Source organism: Talpa occidentalis, unplaced genomic scaffold (assembly GCF_014898055.3).
Source record: "Talpa occidentalis isolate TD23 unplaced genomic scaffold, MPIMG_talOcc4v2.1 talOcc4.11, whole genome shotgun sequence".
Lineage (NCBI taxonomy): Eukaryota > Metazoa > Chordata > Mammalia > Eulipotyphla > Talpidae > Talpa > Talpa occidentalis.
This window is the reverse complement of record NW_023601104.1, coordinates 19,153,104-19,171,790: the sequence shown is the minus strand read 5'-3', so window position 1 is coordinate 19,171,790 and position 18,687 is coordinate 19,153,104. Positions and strand designations below refer to the sequence as shown.

General features: G+C 41.3%; 1 protein-coding gene across 4 annotated transcripts in view; it reads left to right on the top strand.

The window, feature by feature from the left end:
• The window catches only part of DMXL2 (Dmx like 2), a 119,946-nt gene that overhangs the window by 4,861 nt on the left and 96,398 nt on the right, over positions 1–18,687 (top strand). For all 4 annotated transcript variants that reach the window (XR_008554255.1, XM_037502484.2, XM_037502483.2 and 1 more), the window contains exon 2: positions 18,297–18,422. Coding sequence is in view for 3 of the 4 variants with exons in the window: in XM_037502484.2 (XP_037358381.1) it covers positions 18,297–18,422 (126 nt within the window). In the remaining variant the exon portion in view is untranslated. The remainder of the gene's footprint in view (positions 1–18,296; positions 18,423–18,687) is intronic.

Genomic DNA, 18,687 nt, shown 5'->3' with positions numbered 1-18,687 from the left:
TGTTGAACACATTAGGTGTAGGAGACTATGGAGATTAAAAAAATATTTCAGGGAATTTATTACAGAGGTACAGGAACCCGGTAATTTTCTAGGAGGGTTAGTTGAGACATGTGCAGCTTATGGTATAGTGAAACACTTAAATTCTTGTGGAAATTCAGGAGGAGTAAGAGGCTACTTTTGGCCAGGGGAATTGGGAGTTGGACTGAAAAATGGTTCCGTGCTGGCCGGATATCAATGGATGTAACATCTCTTACACCTGCTGAGACTAAAAGGAAAGACAGAAGTCAAGAATGTAGAATATACTTGTTTTCCCAGAAAGTTGGCTTAGTTATTCTTGGAGTATAGCTTCTTGTTTTTTTTTTTTTTAAATAGAGGCATTATTTATTTATTTATTTATTTTATTTATTTATACAAGCACTGGGTACAGTCAGAAGCGCTGGAGGGTGAGAGAATTCACCAGAGCCAGAGCGGGGAGCAGAGCAGGCAGAAGGACCGAAGTACACTGCTGAGGGGAGCAGCGGGCGGCAGGAGAGGTCTGCGCGCCATGTGGGACCCTCCTCCGGTGGCCGGGGAGCAGCCGGGGATCGAACCGGCACTGCAGAGGCTGCGGGCAGCTTCGCAACCCAGCGCTCAACCGCTGCGCCACCGGGGAGGCCCAGCTTCTTGTTTATTTAATGTATAACTTGCAAAATGTGTGGGTTAGTTTGTCTCACTCTATAGGTGAATATGAGGTTGTAGAAGTTCCTATGGTACCTGTGCAGATTGCTTATAGTGACAAAAGTTCTAGCAGCTACTGAGAAACTGGTAGTCACATTTAATGTCTCCTCAGAAATGGGACTCCAGAGCTCTCTCTTGGCTAAATCTTTTAAACCTTTTAAAGGTTTTCAGCTGTGAAATGTAGGTTTCTTAAGTTAGGTGGTCTTTAAGTATTTGGAACTTGAATAACATTGTATGTATTTCTCTAAAGCAAAATGGACAAAAGAGAAAATGCACCAGGAACAAAGTGATGATGGTGAAGGTATAGGTCAGGAGTCTGTATTATATGTGCTTCCACTTGTGTGTACCAGTCTGTTGATCAGACTTCACAGTCAGGGACCCTGACCTTCTTTCTGTCTTAGGGGTTATGCTGTTTAGAGCTTTAGAAAGTAGTGGGCCCATAGTGGAGAACGAGGCTCTTACTGTGCTTGTATCCTTTTCTGGTAGACGGAAGGTACCTGGAACTCTAACATGAAGTGTAGAGTGGGAGACCGGGCCACTGTGGTGATGTTCAGGCCCTCTGCCCTCTAATTGTATTTACTGTCTCATTTTCTTAACATTTGGTTATTTAAAAGATGATTTTAGAAATTACAGTCAGTATCTTAACTTGGATCTCAGGAAAATTTTAAAACAAATCAGAGTCTCATTATTTAATCTCCAAAAAGAGCACAGGATTTTGGGTTATAACCACAATGCACCGTGCAAAAACAAGTCATGCCTGACCAATTTAATTTTTTTCTATGATACAAAGCAAAGGAGTAGTTTAAGGGGAATAGTAATATAGAATATTTGCTTTTTTAAAAAAGATTTGTTTATTTACGCATACGAGAACTCGGGTCCAGGCCAAGAGGTGTGGGGGGTGAGAGCATGCACCAGAGACAGAGCGGGGAACAGAACAGGCAGACTGACTGAAATGCACTGCTGAGGGGAGCAGTGGGCGAGACAGGAGAGGTCTGCTGTGCCATGTGGGTAGCACCTTGGCGGGTCGGGATCTAACTTGTGCTGCAGAGACTGCGGATAGCTTCACAGTGCTGTGTTTAACCCCCTGTGCCATCCAGGGAGGCCCTATAGAATATTTGTAATTCAGATTTAGTAAGCCTCTTCTAGCTTGTGGGTTATTTTTAAAAGTAATTTTGGAAGCCAAATATTTTTTACAAGCTTTAAGGTTTTCAATCTTTGAATTTGTAGAATTCTTTTGCATTATAATTTATGATATAACAAGATAGAACTGTTATCAGGAAGCAGGTGCAATTTACATAGGCGTTATGACTGCATTTTCTTTTTCTTAGAGATAGCTCATGTAGTTTTGGGACTTTATGTATGAAATCAATCGCCTGTATTTTTTATTTTCAAACCTCCTCATTTCATGATCGATAAGGGCTCTCTTCCCCTCCCCCACCCTAAAACTGTTATAATATGATAGTTATCTTATATCCATCTGATAGTGAAGTCAGTAGGTATTACATTGTCACTGAATATAGCTAGACACCATTAAACACTGTATGTGATAATTCAATGAGATGCTTAGAAAGGCGTAAATAATATCCTCTTATATTATCATTGGAGATAAGTTTTTTTTTTTTTTTTTTTTTTTTTTAGGGTCACTACATCTAAGAATCGAGTCCTCTCAGGAATAATATTTAATTTAATTTATTAAGTCATCATACTTTCCTCCTGTGATTTTAGCAGTGACCCAGGAAACATCACACCACATGGGCATTTAGACAAGGGGGCACAAAAAACACAACGTTTTGGCTTAGATTCAGTTCAAGGATATGTTTAAGTATGGTAGCTGTAGTTCAAGAATGAAATGCCAACATTTTCCTCAGAGTAATGACTTTGGTTTGTGATATGCTAACGACTTCCTCTTGTGTTCTCTGGCCTTGACTGTACTTTCAGTTAGGGGTATCTAATCAGAAGGAGATATTTATTGCTTATAGATTTATTTTATTTATTTATGCACACAAGAACTGGGGTCTATGCCAGTGGTGTGGGGGTGGGGAGGTGATTCACCAGAGACAGAGTGGGGAGCAGAACAGGCAGATCTACTGAAATACACTGCTGAGGGGAGCAGTGGGCGAGACAGGAGAGGTCTGCTGTGCCATGTGGGTTAGCTCCCTGACAGGAGATTGGGACTCATACCGCAGTGGCTGGCTACAGCTTGGTCGTGCTGAGACTTCAACCCCTGCACCCAGGGAGGCCCAGAAGGAGCTATTTAAATTATTACTATGTGCTATACCTATAGCCTCACTACACAAATCAATGAAACAGAATTGAGAACCCAGAAATAAACCCACATATATGCAGGCAACTAATTTACCACAGAGGAGCCAAGAACATACAATGCAGCAAGCAAAGTCTCTTCAGTAAAGCATATTGTGAAATCCTGAAGCCACATGCAAAAGAATGAAACTAGACCAGTATCTGACACCACACACAAAAATTAATTTAAAATGGATTAAAGACTTGAATGTGAGACCTAAAACCATAAAATACAGAGAAGAAAATATAGGTGATATGCTCCTTGACATTGACCTTAGAGATCTCCTTGGGGTTTTGACTCTAGCAACAAAGGAGAAAAAAGGAAAATAAACAAATAGGATTACATCAGACTAAAAACTCTGCAGAGTGAAAGAAACTTTCATCACAGTGAAAAGGCATTCTTTAGAATGGGAGAAGATATTTGCAAATCATACATTATACAATATATAGATAACTCATAAAACTCAGCAACAGCAACAAAACAATGTGATTACAAAATGTGCAGAGATTCTGAAGACATACTTTTCCATGGAAGACATACAGATGTCAGTATTTTCAGAAAGGGCCAGTTCCTCCATTGATACTGGTGGTTTTAAAGTGGGAGTGATTTCACTCGAGGGAGCATTTGACATTTAAGGGAGGAAGTAAAAATACCAACATTAAGAGGAACTTAGAAGATGCTGATTCCAGCTTTCATAGACAAGTTTGAAGAATTCAAGTGTCTACCGGGAGTAGATTCCATCTCAAGAAATCATTTTCTTTGCTCTTCCATAAGAGGAAACTCATCTGGGCCTCCCCAGTGGCGCAGCGGTTGAGCACTGAGTTGCGAAGCTGCCCGCAGCCTCTGCAGCGCCGGCTCCATCCCCGGCTGCCAGGTGAGGGTCCCACATGGCGCGCAGACCTCTCCTGCTGCCCTGCTGCTCCCCTCAGCAGTGTACTTCGGTCCTTCTGCCTGCTCTGCTCCCCGCTCTGGCTCTGGTGAATTCTCTCGCCCTCCTGGGCTTCTGACTATACCCAGTGCTTGTATAAATAAATAAATAAATAAATAAATAAATAAATAAATAAATCTTTTTAAAAAAAGAAGCAATTCATCTGTTACAGTTGTATCATGAGATTGCAGAAATTGAGTCACATCTTCAGGCTCCACTTCATTTCCATTTTTCTTGCTATTTCTACCACATCTGTAGTTATTTCCTCCACTGAGGTTTTGAACCCTTCAGAGAATTAAGGTCTTCCAAACCAGAGATCCCCCCCGCGACTTCCTCCCCTAGGGGGCTCTGGTGCTTGTCTCCAGAGCACTTCTTGCAGGGAATGCAAGTGGCAGTGGGTAGTGGGCATTTTGCCACCAGGGACCTCAGGCTGCAGGCAGAGGCCAGCAGTCATGGTGGATGGCAGTGGTCCCTTGTAGGGTAAATAAAAAGTATCAGGCTTTTCTGCCCTCCCACCATTAGGATTGGTGATGGATCCTTGGGGTCCTGAATGCATGCCTGATGGGCACCTGGAGTAGGGTGTGGGCATATGTAGATGGGATTCACCTGAACTGAGACTGGGCCTATAGGGGCGGCATCACGGGGACGCCAGCACAAGATAACCACGAGAGAAGCAGAACGTGAGAGAACGCCGGAGAGCCCAGAAAGAGTGAAGACTTGCTGGGTGCTGGGAGGCCTGCCAGCCTCCCAGCCCCCCGGCACCCCTGCCTGCCGTGTACCTGGTAAATCCCAATAAAAGCCTGCAAAAGCCGGGCCTCCCCTGGAGGCGCAACAGTTGAGCACTGGGCTGCGAGGCTGCCCGCAGCCTCTGCAGTGCCGGTTTGTTCCCTGGCCACTGGCGAGGGTCCACACACACACAAAAAAAAAAGCCTGCAAAAGCCACCGAGGGCTCCAGGACTCTTCTCCTTACCCTATCTGCTCAAATCATAGAGAACCTGCTCCGTGTCCTCCTGCCTTTACATCCCCCTAGCATGCTGCCCCAGGGCATGTAGCCCCTGGTTCAAGGCTGCAGGAGGAGCATGGGGTCCCACAGGGCCAGCTCCAATGCTGGGGCTCCTTCCAGCTGCAGGCAGTAGAGAGGCCCATGGATTTGGTGCCTGGATCAGAGAATGGGCCCATCAGGTGTGAGCTATGAGCTGATTGGTGCTGCCGTCCAATCAGCATAGGATTGGAAAAGGTCCAACCACACTTGTAGATGGGAGACCCTGCAAGAGCATGTAAGGCAGGGCAGGCGACAGCTGGAGACTTAGACTCTCACTGTGCTTAAGAACTCTGACTCACAGTTCCTGGCTGGCCTCAGAAGAGAGATGCTTGGACTTTCAGACTCTCATTGACTTGGTTCCTGACCTCTGAAGAAGAAAAGAGCATCCAGTAGCCGACCTCTGAAGGAAGAAGTGAAGCTGAAAGTTTTGTAGAGAAGCCAGAGAGCTTCTCAGAGGTCAGGCTGGCCGAACCTGCCTCTGGCATCACCTGGAAGGAGCACCAAAAACCCCGGGCCTGGTGTCTGGGAGAGCTGTTTGTTGTTGGCATGGGCCGGCAGCTTGCAAAGAGCTGTAACACTGGTGTTTCTTACACTGGAACTCCTGGTGACTGATGCAGACCGGTACTGCTGGCCACTGCTGCCCAGCACCATTGACGGTGGCCAGCAGTCTATGTCCACGTCACCTCTGACAGCTGTTAACTGCTCCTGACTGTCCACCTCCCGCTGCTGCTGCCTCCTTGTTGTCTGGGCCATCTGGACCTTGAGACTGTGGCTGTGGGCTGCGGTGGCATCTCAGCGGCCCCGCCTGCGAGTACCCCCAGCTGCAGTGAGTTGGGGCCCGGCCCCGCTGCTTGCTGGTGAGCCACGAGCCTCAGGCCCTCGCTGACGGGACAGCGCCATCTTGAAGGAGCCGCCTTTTGTTTGGGATGTGTGGACACTGTGGACGCTCTCTGGGGTGAGATACTCGGCTACCTGTGGCCTTGAGAACTCTTGCTTCCCGTGTTTGTTAAATAAGCCCCTTTGTTATTCCCTGAGCCTGAGGGGTCCTGCAGTTGTATGCATGGGGGAAGAGCCCACAGACAGTGACCTGTTGTAGGGGTCAGGAATGGACATGGTGCAGGTTTTCTGATCCCATGCAGACCGGGTAAAGGAGGAGTCAGAGTCCTCAGTGGTTTTTTGCAGGTCTTTTATTGGGGTTACCAGGTACACAGCAGGCAGGGGTGCTGGGGGGCCGGGAGGCTGGCATGTCTCCCAGCCCCCAGCAAGTCTTCACTCTATCTGGGCTTGCCGGCCTTCTCTGCTTCTCTTCTCGGCTTCTGCTGCTTCTCGGCTTCTTGGCTTCTGCTGGCGTCCCCGTGACGCCGCCCTTAAAAGCCCAGTCTCAGCCCAGGTAAATCCCATCTACCTATGCCCACACCCTACTCCAGGTGCCCGCCATCAGGCATGCATTCAGGACCGCAAGGATCCATCATCTGTCCTGATGGCGGGAGGGCAGAAAAGCCTGACATTTTCCCTTACCCTACACCTGTCCTCTCCCAGCTGTAGCACCCTGCTGTAGCACTTATCAGAGTTACTTCTTGATCCATGGATTGCAGAATGGATGTGTGTAGGGTGAGTGAATTGGTCAGGCTTTTATGCTGCTAGCCTGTGTGGCTACCACTTGCAGCCCTGAATGCAGGCAGTGCTTGGGAGTGTAGGTGCGGGCACATAGGCCTGATTGTGGACACCTGGAGTGTGGTGTGGGCATGCGTAAGTGGGCACACCTGAGCCTGGAGGCTGAGCCTATAAGAACAGAGTCACACAGGGGGTGGCGAGGGCAGGACAGCTGCGGTGGAATGGCTACGAGAGGACGAGTGACTACAGAGAGGCAGAACCACGGAAGATGCCAGAGAGAGCCCAAAGAGCAAGCCCAGAGAGTAAAGATTAGCCCCCCCGCCTGTCCCTGCGCCTGGTTGCTGGCACTGCAGTGTGGTAGCAGGCATGAAAACAATGTCAGTCTCCTTGTCGATCTCCATCAGGATGCTTGGGTGACCAGGTGTGTTGTCAGTGAGCAGTAATATTTTGAATGGAATGTTTTCTGTGCTGTAGGTCTCAACAGTGGGCTTAAAAATACAGAGTAAACCATGTGGTAAACAGATGTGCTCAAGTCCAGCTTTTGTTCCATTTATAGGGCACAGTAGACTTAGCATACTTCTTAGGACCCTAGATTTTCAGAATTGTAAATAAGATGGATTTCAGCTGAAAGTCATCAGCTGCGTTAGCCCCTAACAAGAGAGTCAGCCTGTCCTTTGAAGCTTTGAAGTCAGACATTGACTAATATAAGGCTGTTTTGTCTATATTGAGAAAATTTTTTTAAGTTGTATATTGAGAATTTGTTGTTTAGTATAGACTCCTTCATTAATGACCTTGACTAGAACTTCTGTAATAAGTAACTTGCTGCAGCTTCTGCCCCAGCACTTGTTGCTTCACCTTCAAACCCCTGCCTCTCTCAGCTTTAACAGAATTGAGAAGATTGAGGGCTTTGCACTGGATTAGACTTTGGCTTAAGGGTATGTTCTGACTGGTTTATTCAGAATACTGAAACTTTCTCCACATCACAATAAGATGGTGTTGCTTTTTTTATCATTCACATGCTCATTGGAGTAACTTTTTAATTTCCTTTAAGAACTTTTTCTTTGCATTCATAACTTGGCTAATTGCTGCAAGGGGTGTATCTTGTGACCTATTTCAGCTTCTGATATGCTGTCCTAAGTTTAATCATTTCTAGTTTTTTATTTAAAGTGAGAGACTTGTGACACTTTCACTCAAATACTTACAGGCCATTGTCACGTTATTCATTGACCTAATTTCCTGTATTGTGTGTCAGGGAATTTGAGGCCTGAGGAGTTTGAGAGAGAGGGTAATGGCTGGTCAGTTGACCAGTCAAAATACTATATTTATTGATGAAATTTGCTGTGTTATATGACCACGGTTTGTGGTGCCCCGGATCATTGATTCTGGATCCCATGGTCGGTGTAATAATGAAAAAGTTTATAATATTGTAAGAGTTACCAAAATATGACAGACATGAAGTGACTGCATTCTGTTGGAAAAATGGTGCCAATAAATTTGCGAGTTGCCACAAAACTTCAATTTGTAGAAAAAAACAATATATCTGTGAAGCACAATAAAGGAGGTATGTTTAAAAAGAAATCTCTAAATATGCTTTCTGTAGTCTTTCTGATCTGATATTAGTATAGCTTTATCAGCATTCTTTCATTTATCATTTGCTAAATTTCTGATCTGTCTTCTAAATATCCCATAGTTGAATTTTTAAAATCCAGCTTGACAATTTTTGTATTAACTAGAAATTTAATTTATTTTAATGTAATTACTGGTTTGTTTGTGGTTAAATGTGCCCTCTTACTATTTGACCCGGTTTCATCCTTACCTTTTCTTTAAAATTTATTTATTTGTTTATTTTTTAAGATTTACTTTTATTTATTTATACAAGCACTGGGTACAGTCAGAAGCACAGGAGGGTGAGAGAATTCACCAGAGCCAGAGCGGGGAGCAGAGCAGGCAGAAGGACCGAAGTACACTGCTGAGGGGAACAGCGGGCGGCAGGAGAGGTCTGCGCGCCATGTGGGACCCTCCTCCGGTGGCCGGGGAGCAGCCGGGGATCGAACCAGCGCTGCAGAGGCTGCGGGCAGCTTCGCAACCCAGTGCTCAACCGCTGCGCCACTGGGGAGGCCCTCGTCCTTACCTTTTTTGAAATGAGTATTCTTTTTCATTCCATTTTTTTCTCTTTAGTATTCCTAAAGTTACCTGCTCAGTCTCTACCCTACAAATGATAACATGCATTCTTAATTTATAGTTTAACTTACCAGTCTGTTGAGGTTTTATAGGCCTTCTAGACAATTTATTATTTTTAACCTTCCTGCTTATTATTTATCCTTCTGTGAAACCTGTTCATATTTATAAACCCTGTTAGACATCATTACTATTTTCCATATCAATGCTTATTTAGTTTTACTTACGTATTTGTTCATTTCTGTTTACTCTTTCCTGCATCTCTCATATTCCATTTGGGATCATCTTTCTTACTAGAAAAACTCCTTTAGAATTTTCTTTGGTGTGGATTTGTTGGTGTTGTGACGTCATCTTTTGTTTCTCTGAAAATGTCTTTATTTCATTTGTGAAAGACATTTTGCTTAACCAAGGATGGCAGTATTTTCTTTTCAATACCTTGACGTTATCACTCTTCACTCTTTACTGTTTCTGTTGAGAATTCAATGTTGCCAGCCTATTGCTTATTTGAAAGTGGTGTTTTTTATCCTCTAGCTGTTAAGATTCTTTTCCTTGTCTTTCCTTTCCTATTCTGTTTGGGACTTCTGAGACTTTTTAAATCTGTGAATTGATGTATTTCACTAAATCTGAAAAAAATTTTAGCTGCGATCATTTAAAATATTGCTTCTACCCCCCCACCCACTTTATGAGACTAATAACATATCAAATATTATATTAGACCCTCTCACTTTATTTCTCTCTCACCCCTCTCTTCCATACATATATTTATATCCTTTCCTGAAGCTTTCTGGATTTGTTTTCCTAATCCCGAGCTAGTCTTCTCTTCAGTCATGTCTAATTTGCTTTATTGTACTTACTGCATTGGCTAATAATAGAGTTTTTGCTTTACTTTATTTTTGTAGATGTTATTTGGTAATGTTGAGAAAGTTTCCTTTATTTTTTTTGCTGAAAGTTTTTTTTTTTTTTTATCATAATGGGATCTTGAATATTGTCTGCTTGCTTTTTTCTTCATGGTTTTTTTAAAAAAAGATTTTATTTATTTTTGTGTAAAAGAACTGAGGTGAGAGGATTCACCAGAGACAGAGTGGGGAGCAGAACAGGCAGATCTATTGAAACACACTGCTGAGGGGAGCAGTGGGCGAGACAGGAGAGGTCTGCTGCATCATGTGTGGGTAGCTTTCTGGTGGGGGATCAAACTCAGGCCTCTGTGGTGGGCCTTGGCAGTGGTAGTGCTGAGACTTACCCCTAGGACACCAGGGAGGCCCTTTCTTTATGGTTGGATGTGGTCATGTGGTTGTCCTGTTTTAGACTGCTAATATAGTAGATTACATTGATGTTTGCAATTTGGATTAGCCTAATATTGGTGTAAGCCTCACTTGTTTTGGCTGGTGTGTGTTACTCTCTTTATATTTGACTGGATTGTGCTTGAGCGCTTTTGCATCTATATTAAGAATATTCTTCTAAATCTCCTCCCCTCCCCCTCCCCACTCCCCGGCCCTTATTTTATTGTTTTTTGTTTGGTTCAGATATTATAATGCTGGTTTCATAAAAAGAATTTTGAAATATTCCTTTTCTATTTTCTGTCAAGGAGCATGTAGAAATTGTTGTCATTCTGTAAATATTAATAGACTGTGCCAGTGAAACCATCTGGCCTGGAGTTTTCTTTTTCAGAAGGTCTTTAGCTACCCACTTGTTGTCTTTGATAGTCCCAGGACTGTTAAGGCAATTATTTTTCCTTAATTATTTTTCCTGAGTGTGTTTTTGTAGTTTAAGGTTTTGAAGGAATTAGTCTCTTTCATCCATTTCTTTGTCATGTTTATGCAGAGTTGTTTCTGTATTTCATTGTTATCTCTTCGATGTCTGCAGGATTACTACTGATATTTCCAATTTTTTTCTTGGTATTGTCATTTGTGCCTTTTTCTTTGTCAGCTTTCATAGAAGCTTAGGTATTTAATTGATCCTTTCAAGAACCAGATTTTGAATTCAGTCATATATCTTCTCTGTTAATTTCTAATCTTTATTATTTCCCAACTTCTGTATACTTTGAATTTGTTTTGCTTTTCTTTTTCTTTTTTTCTTTTTAAAATATTTATTTATTTATGCATACAAGAACTGGGGTGTAAGCCAGAGGTGTGAGAGGTGAGAGGATTCACCAGAGACAGAGTGGGGAGCAGAACAGACAGACTGACTGAAATACACAGCTGAGGGGAGCAGTGGGCGAGACAGGAGAGGTCTGCTGTGCCATGTGTGTTGCTCCCTGGACAGGCGGGAACTGAACTCTTGCTGCAGTGGCTGGCAATAGCTTGATAGCGCTGTCTTTAACCCCTGAGCTACCAGGGAGGCTCTGCTTTTCTTTTTCTAATTGAGAGTGTTTTACTGTTTTGAGAGTATTATTTTGAATGTTTACCTGAACTTTTTGAGAATTTTCCTCTAGGACCTTAAGATCTATGATAATGTCAACATCTGTGTTTATTATCTTTTCCTGTGTGAATTGAGATGGTCTTTGTTACTTGTGTGCCAAGTAATCTTGGATTGTAACCTGGCCTTTTTAAAACATTTTCTAAAACTCTGTGTTTTCTGTAAATCCTATAGAGAATACTCATTTTTTTTTTTTTTAAGCAGGTAGTTAACTGGTTTGGGTTTTCATTTTTATTCTTTTTGAAGATTTATTTATGCATACAAGAACTGGGGTACAGACCAGAGGTGTGGGAGGTGAGAGGCTTCACCAGAGACAGAGAGGGAGCAGAACAGGCAGATCTATTGAAATATGCTGCTGAGGGGAGCAACGGGTAAGACAGGAGAGGTCTGCACTATGTGGGTAACTCCCTGGCTGGGGGTCAAACTCGTGCTGCATTGGCTGCGGACAGCTTCATCATGCTGAGACTTAACCCCTTGTCCCACCAGGGAGGCCCCTGGTTTGGGTTTTTAGGCCAAAAGTTTTGACTAGTTCTCTATGGGTTGTAGTTTCAATATGGAAGCCTTTGCAGTGCTATATGGATATATCCTGTGTATATGCTGCCAATATGGGACCTGGGTGGTGGTCTCTCCTATAGTGCAGTTCCCAAAAGTTGCTCTGTTGTTTCAGGTATGGTCTGTACATGTGCTATCTGGCGGTAGGGGCTGGGTGTCCTGGAATTTATAAACAGGTGTATTGGGTTGCTCTTCTGAGCTCTTGCCTTTCTGTGATTTCTCTGTTCCTTCTGGTTTACTGGGGCTTCCCTTTGTGCTTCTCTGGCTGGAAAGCTGAGACTTTGGTTACCCTCCTCTGTGTTACCTGTGACTGTACAAAAATGAACTACAGGTAAAGGAGAGATCTAAATGTAAAAAGACTATGAAGATTTTATTTATTTGTGATTGAGGTAACATTGGCTTGCAATGTTGTTTATAATTAGAGAAATAGAATCTCCCATTCAGGTGTTACTACCCCACACCCCACCTGGAGTTCATTTTTGTTTGTAGATGAAATAAGGGTCGTTTTATTTCTTTCCTATCTAGATAACAAGATTTCCTAGCATCATTGATTAAAAAGATCAAAGTTACCTTTGTCTTCTACCATGTGCCGTTGCGTGCCCTCCTCATTCTGTTCTCTTCCTTCCCCTTGCAGCTCTGCTAGCCTCAGTTTTACAGTCATAGTTCTAGGATTTGTTATTGGTTTGGCTTTATTTGACCCTTTGCTTTGTTTCTCTATATTCCACAATTTAAGTGACACCATCTGATGTTTGTCTTTCTCCTTCTGAATGACTATGTATTTTGCTTAGCACAATCCCCTGTAGTTCCATCCATGTTGTTGCAGATGACAATAGTTTATCTTTTTTTAGTAGAGCAGCAGTGTTCCATTGGCTGCATACATCACATTTTCCTGATGCACTCATCTGGTTTTGGGCACTTAGGTTGTTTCCCTAGGTTGGCCATTGCAAATAATGCTGCAAATGAATATAGGAATGCATATATCCCTTTGAATTAGTGTTTTTATATTATTTGTGTAGACACTAGGAGGGGAATTGCTGGGTCATATGGTAGATCTATTTTACTATTTTGAGAATCATCCATACTATAGTTCATAGGGGCTGGATCAGTTATATTCCTGCCAAAAGTGTAGGAGTATTCACAATAAAGATTTTATTTCATAGGGGCTGGATCAGTTATATTCCTGCCAAAAGTGTAGGAGTATTCACAATAAAGATTTTATTTATTTATTTAAAAGATTTATTTATTTATTTTTACAAGGCATTGGGTACAGTCAGAAGCGCGGGAGGATGAGAGAATTCACCAGAGCCAGAGCAGGGAACAGAACAGGCAGACTGACGAAATACACTGCTGAGGGGAGCAGCGGGCGGCAGGAGAGGTCTGCGCGCCATGTGGGACCCTCACCTGACGGCCTGGGATCAACCAGCACTGCAGAGGCTGTGGGCAGCTTTGTAGCCCAGCGCTCAACCACTGTGCCACCAGGGGAGACCCCACAATAAAGATTTTAGAGGGCAGTATAGAAAATGTGTTCATGATCTTTAGGTTGCAAAAGGTCTCTTAGACAAGATGTCAAGTATATCACAGTTACAGATAAATTTATTTTGTATGATGTGAGACAGATTTCTCACTGAAGTAGAGAGTTAAAATATGGAAAATGGGAAGGTTAGAATGAGTTCTGTGGTGAATATAATTAGATTAGAGGCATCGCTGTGACCTTATAAATAATGTGTGTACATATATATGTATATTGATGTCTTTATAGTGTGTGTATATGTTTGTATATATATTTATATTTGGAGAGAGAGAAGTGATACATGTATAGAGATGTACAGATTAATGGGGAATATGCATCTATGAGGTAGCATTGCTTTAGAGCTTTTCAGTGGAGAGTTGAAAATGTGTATGTGTGTGTACACATACTTATGTTTCCTAGTCTGTCAACTGAGAAGGTCCAGAAGCAATGCTGTCTGAATAGTAGTAAATTGGCATCTAGATCTTGGTTTTTAAACACTATTCTCTACTGAAAGAAAACAAAATTCCTTGGAGAAATAGCTGATTCTAGGGAAAACACAAGATGAACCTGGAATGTCTTGTATCAGAAAGTAAGAGAATGCTGAGAAGATGTCAAGAGAACACGAGATGGTTTGAAGGGTTCCTGCTGGCCCAATATGAGACAATTTGAGCATATTAAGTAATGGTAATGTAGTATAACCCTTTGGATGTTAAGTATCCATCACCCTTACAAATATAAAAAATGCAAATATAAATAAGGAAAATTCCGATAGAGGAAAACCAATTAATAAGTAATAAAATGATAGAATTAAAAAATTACTACTTGCAACCATCATAGAATAACTGACTAGAAAGAATTGTCACTGGTTACAAAAATGGTAAAATTTGATAAGTAACAAAATAATTTACATAATCTAAAAATATTTCACAGGATACTTATTAATTACAAAGGAAAATATAACTTTATAGAGGAGGAACCTGGTAGATAACTTCATCAATTGCTCAAATAGCATCACCAGAGATAGGACAGACTGACAAATGTGCCCCTTGATAAAATGCAATGAAAGGAATGTGGCCACATTTCTATGATATTCCTACCGAAAATGTGTAACTTGAATTTAATCATTAGGAAACATCAGACAAACCCACATTTTGAGATATTATGCAAAATTACTGGCACATATTTTTCAAAACTGTTAGTTATAAAAGAAAAAAAAAGGAACTCTGCAAGATTAAAGAAGTCTAAGGGAACATTATACCTAAATATATCATCTGGGATTTTATTTCACTGTAAAGAAATGTAAATAAGCTCTATAGATTATAGTATTAATTTACTGATTTTGATTATACTGTGGTTGTATATACAAGATAATTTTTTAAAAAAAATTTATGTGTACAAGAACTGGGGTGTAAGCTAAGGGTGCGGGGGTGGAGTAGGTGAGAGGATTCACCAGAGACAGAGTGGGGAGCAGAACGGGCAGATCTACTGAAATACACTGCTAAGGGGAGCAGCAGGTGAGACAGGAGAGGTCTGCTGTGCCATGTGTGGGTTAGCTCTCTGGCTGGGGATCAAACTCAGGCTGCAGTGGTGATAGCGCTGAGACTTAACCTCTACTCCACCAGGGAGGCCCAAAATAATATTTTAAAATTTTATTTAATTTATTTATTTTGTGGGACCCTCGCTGGTGGCCGGGAATCGAACTGGCGCTGCAGAGGCTATGGGCAGCCTCGCAGCCCAGCGCTCAACCGCTGCGCCACCAGGGGAGGCCCCCAAAATAATTTTTTAAAGGAAGTGCAAACTATTAAGGAATAAACAGAAATCACATCAGCAACTCACTCTGAAATGGTTCAGGAAAAAAATAGGTATAATAAAGGATAAAGGAAATATGAGTAAAATGTTGACATTTGGGGAATCTGGATAAAGGGTATACAGGAATTCTTTATAACTATTCCTATAACTTTTTGTAAGCTTGAAATTACATCAAAATAAAATTAAAAGAAAATCGACTATACCCATAAAAATAGGTAAATTAGACAACTTTAAAATTAAACATTTTTGTTCCTTAGAGATAAAAGTGAAAAGACGACACAGAGTTTGAGAAGATACTTGCAACACATGTATTTGTCCAAGTACTGGTATCCAGTATATAAAAATGTCTACAAATCAATAAGAAAATGACTGAAAACTTACTAGAAAGTAAACTAATGGTACATGTCTGCTGGAAAATATCATGCGTTATGGTTATCTAGGAAGAGTAAAAATCCTTTTTAGTGAATGAGCAGTAATCCTATCTGTGTATAGTAGCAGTTGCTTATACTTATAGTAGCAAGTGTGCTTACATGTTTTTTAAGATTTTTTTTTTTAAATTTATGCATACAAGAGCTGGGGTGTAGGCCAGAGGTGCAGGGGGGTGGTGGTGAGAAGATTCAGCAGAGACAGAGTGGGGAACAGAACAGGCAGACTGACTGAAACACTGCTGAGGGGAGCAGCAGGTGAGACAGGAGAGGTCTGCTGTGCTATGTGGGTAGCTTCCTGGCCAGGGATTGAACTTGTGCTGCAGTGGCTACCTGTAGCTTCATAGTGCTGAGACTTAACCCCTTGTGCCACCAGGGAGGCCTTATACTTAGAGGGGAAAAAAAGAGCATGAGCATTTGAACACCTGTTTCTAATTCGACAAATGTAATCTTGTGAAATTAATGAACTTGCATGTTTATACAATGATAATATCTTCTAAATTTGCTGCAACGTTTAAACTCAATAACACATTTATTGAGTTTATTCTGTCTTCTGTAATGTTTTGTGACATTCTCTCATGGCAGTTGTCATTTAGTTTTCATTGGTGCTTCATTGGTCTGCTCTCTGCTAGATTGACTGGAACCACATCTTGTGGTTTTGTATTCCCAGTTTCTGGCCCAGGCTTGGGGCGTTGTGCATAGTTGTGTTTCTTGAATGAATGATGTGGGCTAAGTACTATGTGAGACCACTTGCTATTTTAATTTTGCAATTATCCCAAAAGTATTGTTTCCTCCATTTTTCCACAAGGAAATGCTCAGTGAGAGTCACTTGCACTCTCACAGAATGGCAGAACCAAAATTGAAAGCCCTGTGTGTGTGAATCCATGCTAGAGAAGCTCTGTGCTCTTTCTGTCAATCCATTTTCCTAATATAATGCTATGAAATTGTTGTTGAAGGGTAAGATCAGTTTTGTCATTTTAATAATGTGATGTATTAAGGATTAGATGATAGAAACATGTCATCTGCCTATACTGAAATTATTTTTTAGTTTAGCCTTCCTGAATGCATGCTATAGCAAGTCTGCTGTATCTGTAAGAATGTAAGTAGTATTTCCTCCTGTGAGTTACTTTTTCCCTATATTGCCCCCATTTTAAATTGTCTTTTCTTTTGGTGAACTTTTTGGTATTTGTAAATACGTGAAGATGGTTTAGAGTGGTTACAGCAAGATTTTGGCAATGTTGGACATTTTAAAACCAGATGAAGTAATGTTTGTCTTCCTATCTGGTCTTTATTTTCATTTCCCATTTTCATTAGCAACTACATGTTGACCTCTTCAGGGCAAGGGTCTCTGTCTTAGATGTCATCACATGTCAGTGCTAGCTGCTGGGTAGCTGTGTTTAGTAGGATATGACCATATTGCTTAAGGGTGTAGAAATAGTGGAGAAAAAAAACACCTCAAAGTTTTATGTTTATGTTACTTTCAGTATGACTTTTTCAGTTCAGAAATAGATTGTTAGCTTATTTGTAATATTTAATGTAAAGTTGAGTTTGGAAGGAAAAAGATGACCGCAGTTTTTGGCCCCCTCTGTCATAAAATTCACAAAGTTGCACAACGGGGCTAACACAAACCAAGAAGGGCCTCCTGGTGGCCTAGAGGTTAAGTCAGCGATATCACCACCGTGGCCAATCCCGGGCCAGGGAGTTAACCCACGTATTGCGCAGCAGACCTCTGCTTTGCTCTCTGCTCCCCTTCGTCTGTTTAAGTAGAACTGCCCGTCCTGCTCCCCACTGTCTCTGGTGAATCCTCTCACCTTCTGCACCTCTGGCCTACACCCCAGTTCTTCTACAAAATGTATAAATAAATATTAAAAAAATACACCAAGAAATGTGGCAATAAAAGAAATATGTGATTTTACTCATGATAGTTATTTTGAGTCAGGAAATTGCCCCAGGAACTTAATTTTGTGTCACTTTTTATTTGTAGACCATTAGTTACATTTATTCAACATTTTATATGATTCAGTTTAATATTTTTTAATTTAACTTTTTGTGTGTGTGAAACCACTTCGGTTTGATTTCCTTTTTTCCTCATGTCTAATAAGATTGAAGGGAGGGGGCAGGCAGGCTGTGTCGTGGTTTCAATGTAGACAGTTGAGTTACTTTAGTCCTTTTCTTAGTGCATGTAATTCTGCCTCCGGTTGTTCATGTCTATTTAACTAGCTCTTAAAGCCATGTGGAATTGTGTGTGGAAAATGTGTCTGATTTCTGTGTTGATCTTTCTTAACCCAGGGAACACAATCGCAACCTTGCGTGCTGTACTACTTTCAGATGGAGGTTTTATTCTGTAGTGTTTTATTGTGATGAGCTTTGAACAGAAACTAAACAGAATGTTTTATGGCCTTCAGGGACAGAGGCTGAAGTCTTAAAGTGGAAGAACTCTTCTGTTAGTAGCAGTTGTTTAATTCATGGAGTGTTGTCACCCTATTTTTAATTAAAAATTTTATATTTTTAAAAACTTTATTGAGGTAACATTGGTTTTCAACACTGTATAGGATCACACCTCTTTAGATTCATGTCATCAGCTACTCCCACCACCACCTAGGCACCCATAGTCTTCTATATCACCCTATTTTTAAAAATGTGACTTTTAATTTTCTTATTTGGAAATCGACGTTCTTAATATTTTTCTATTTAACTATTGAAAAATGTGTCAAAGTATACAATGGTAAAATCTAAGATAAATTTTTATATAACAGTAAATAAAAAGTTACTTATCTTACAGAGTATAAAACTTTTCTTTTTAGGCTTATGGATCAGGCTGTGATATTGTTATTTTGGCAAGTGACTTTGAATGTGTGCAGATCATTCCTGGTGCTAAGCATGGAAACATCCAAGTCAGCTGTGTGGAGTGTTCTAACCAACATGGAAGAGTAAGGGCTTTAATTACTTTTCAAATGTCATCTTTTAATGTATTTAACAACCTCAAAATATTCTTATCCTTTTATGCCAGTAATGTGTATAATTCGTATTACTATACCTTGCTAGATGACTATTGATAGGAGTGGGTTAAGGGATAGGTTGAAGTTGTATTCAAGCTGTAAGGCACCACTAGGCTGACAATGTGGTGATTGTTCTACAGGCATAGATCTATAGTCCTGCAGTCCTGTGTATACTGATATTCTCCCAGTTGATAAT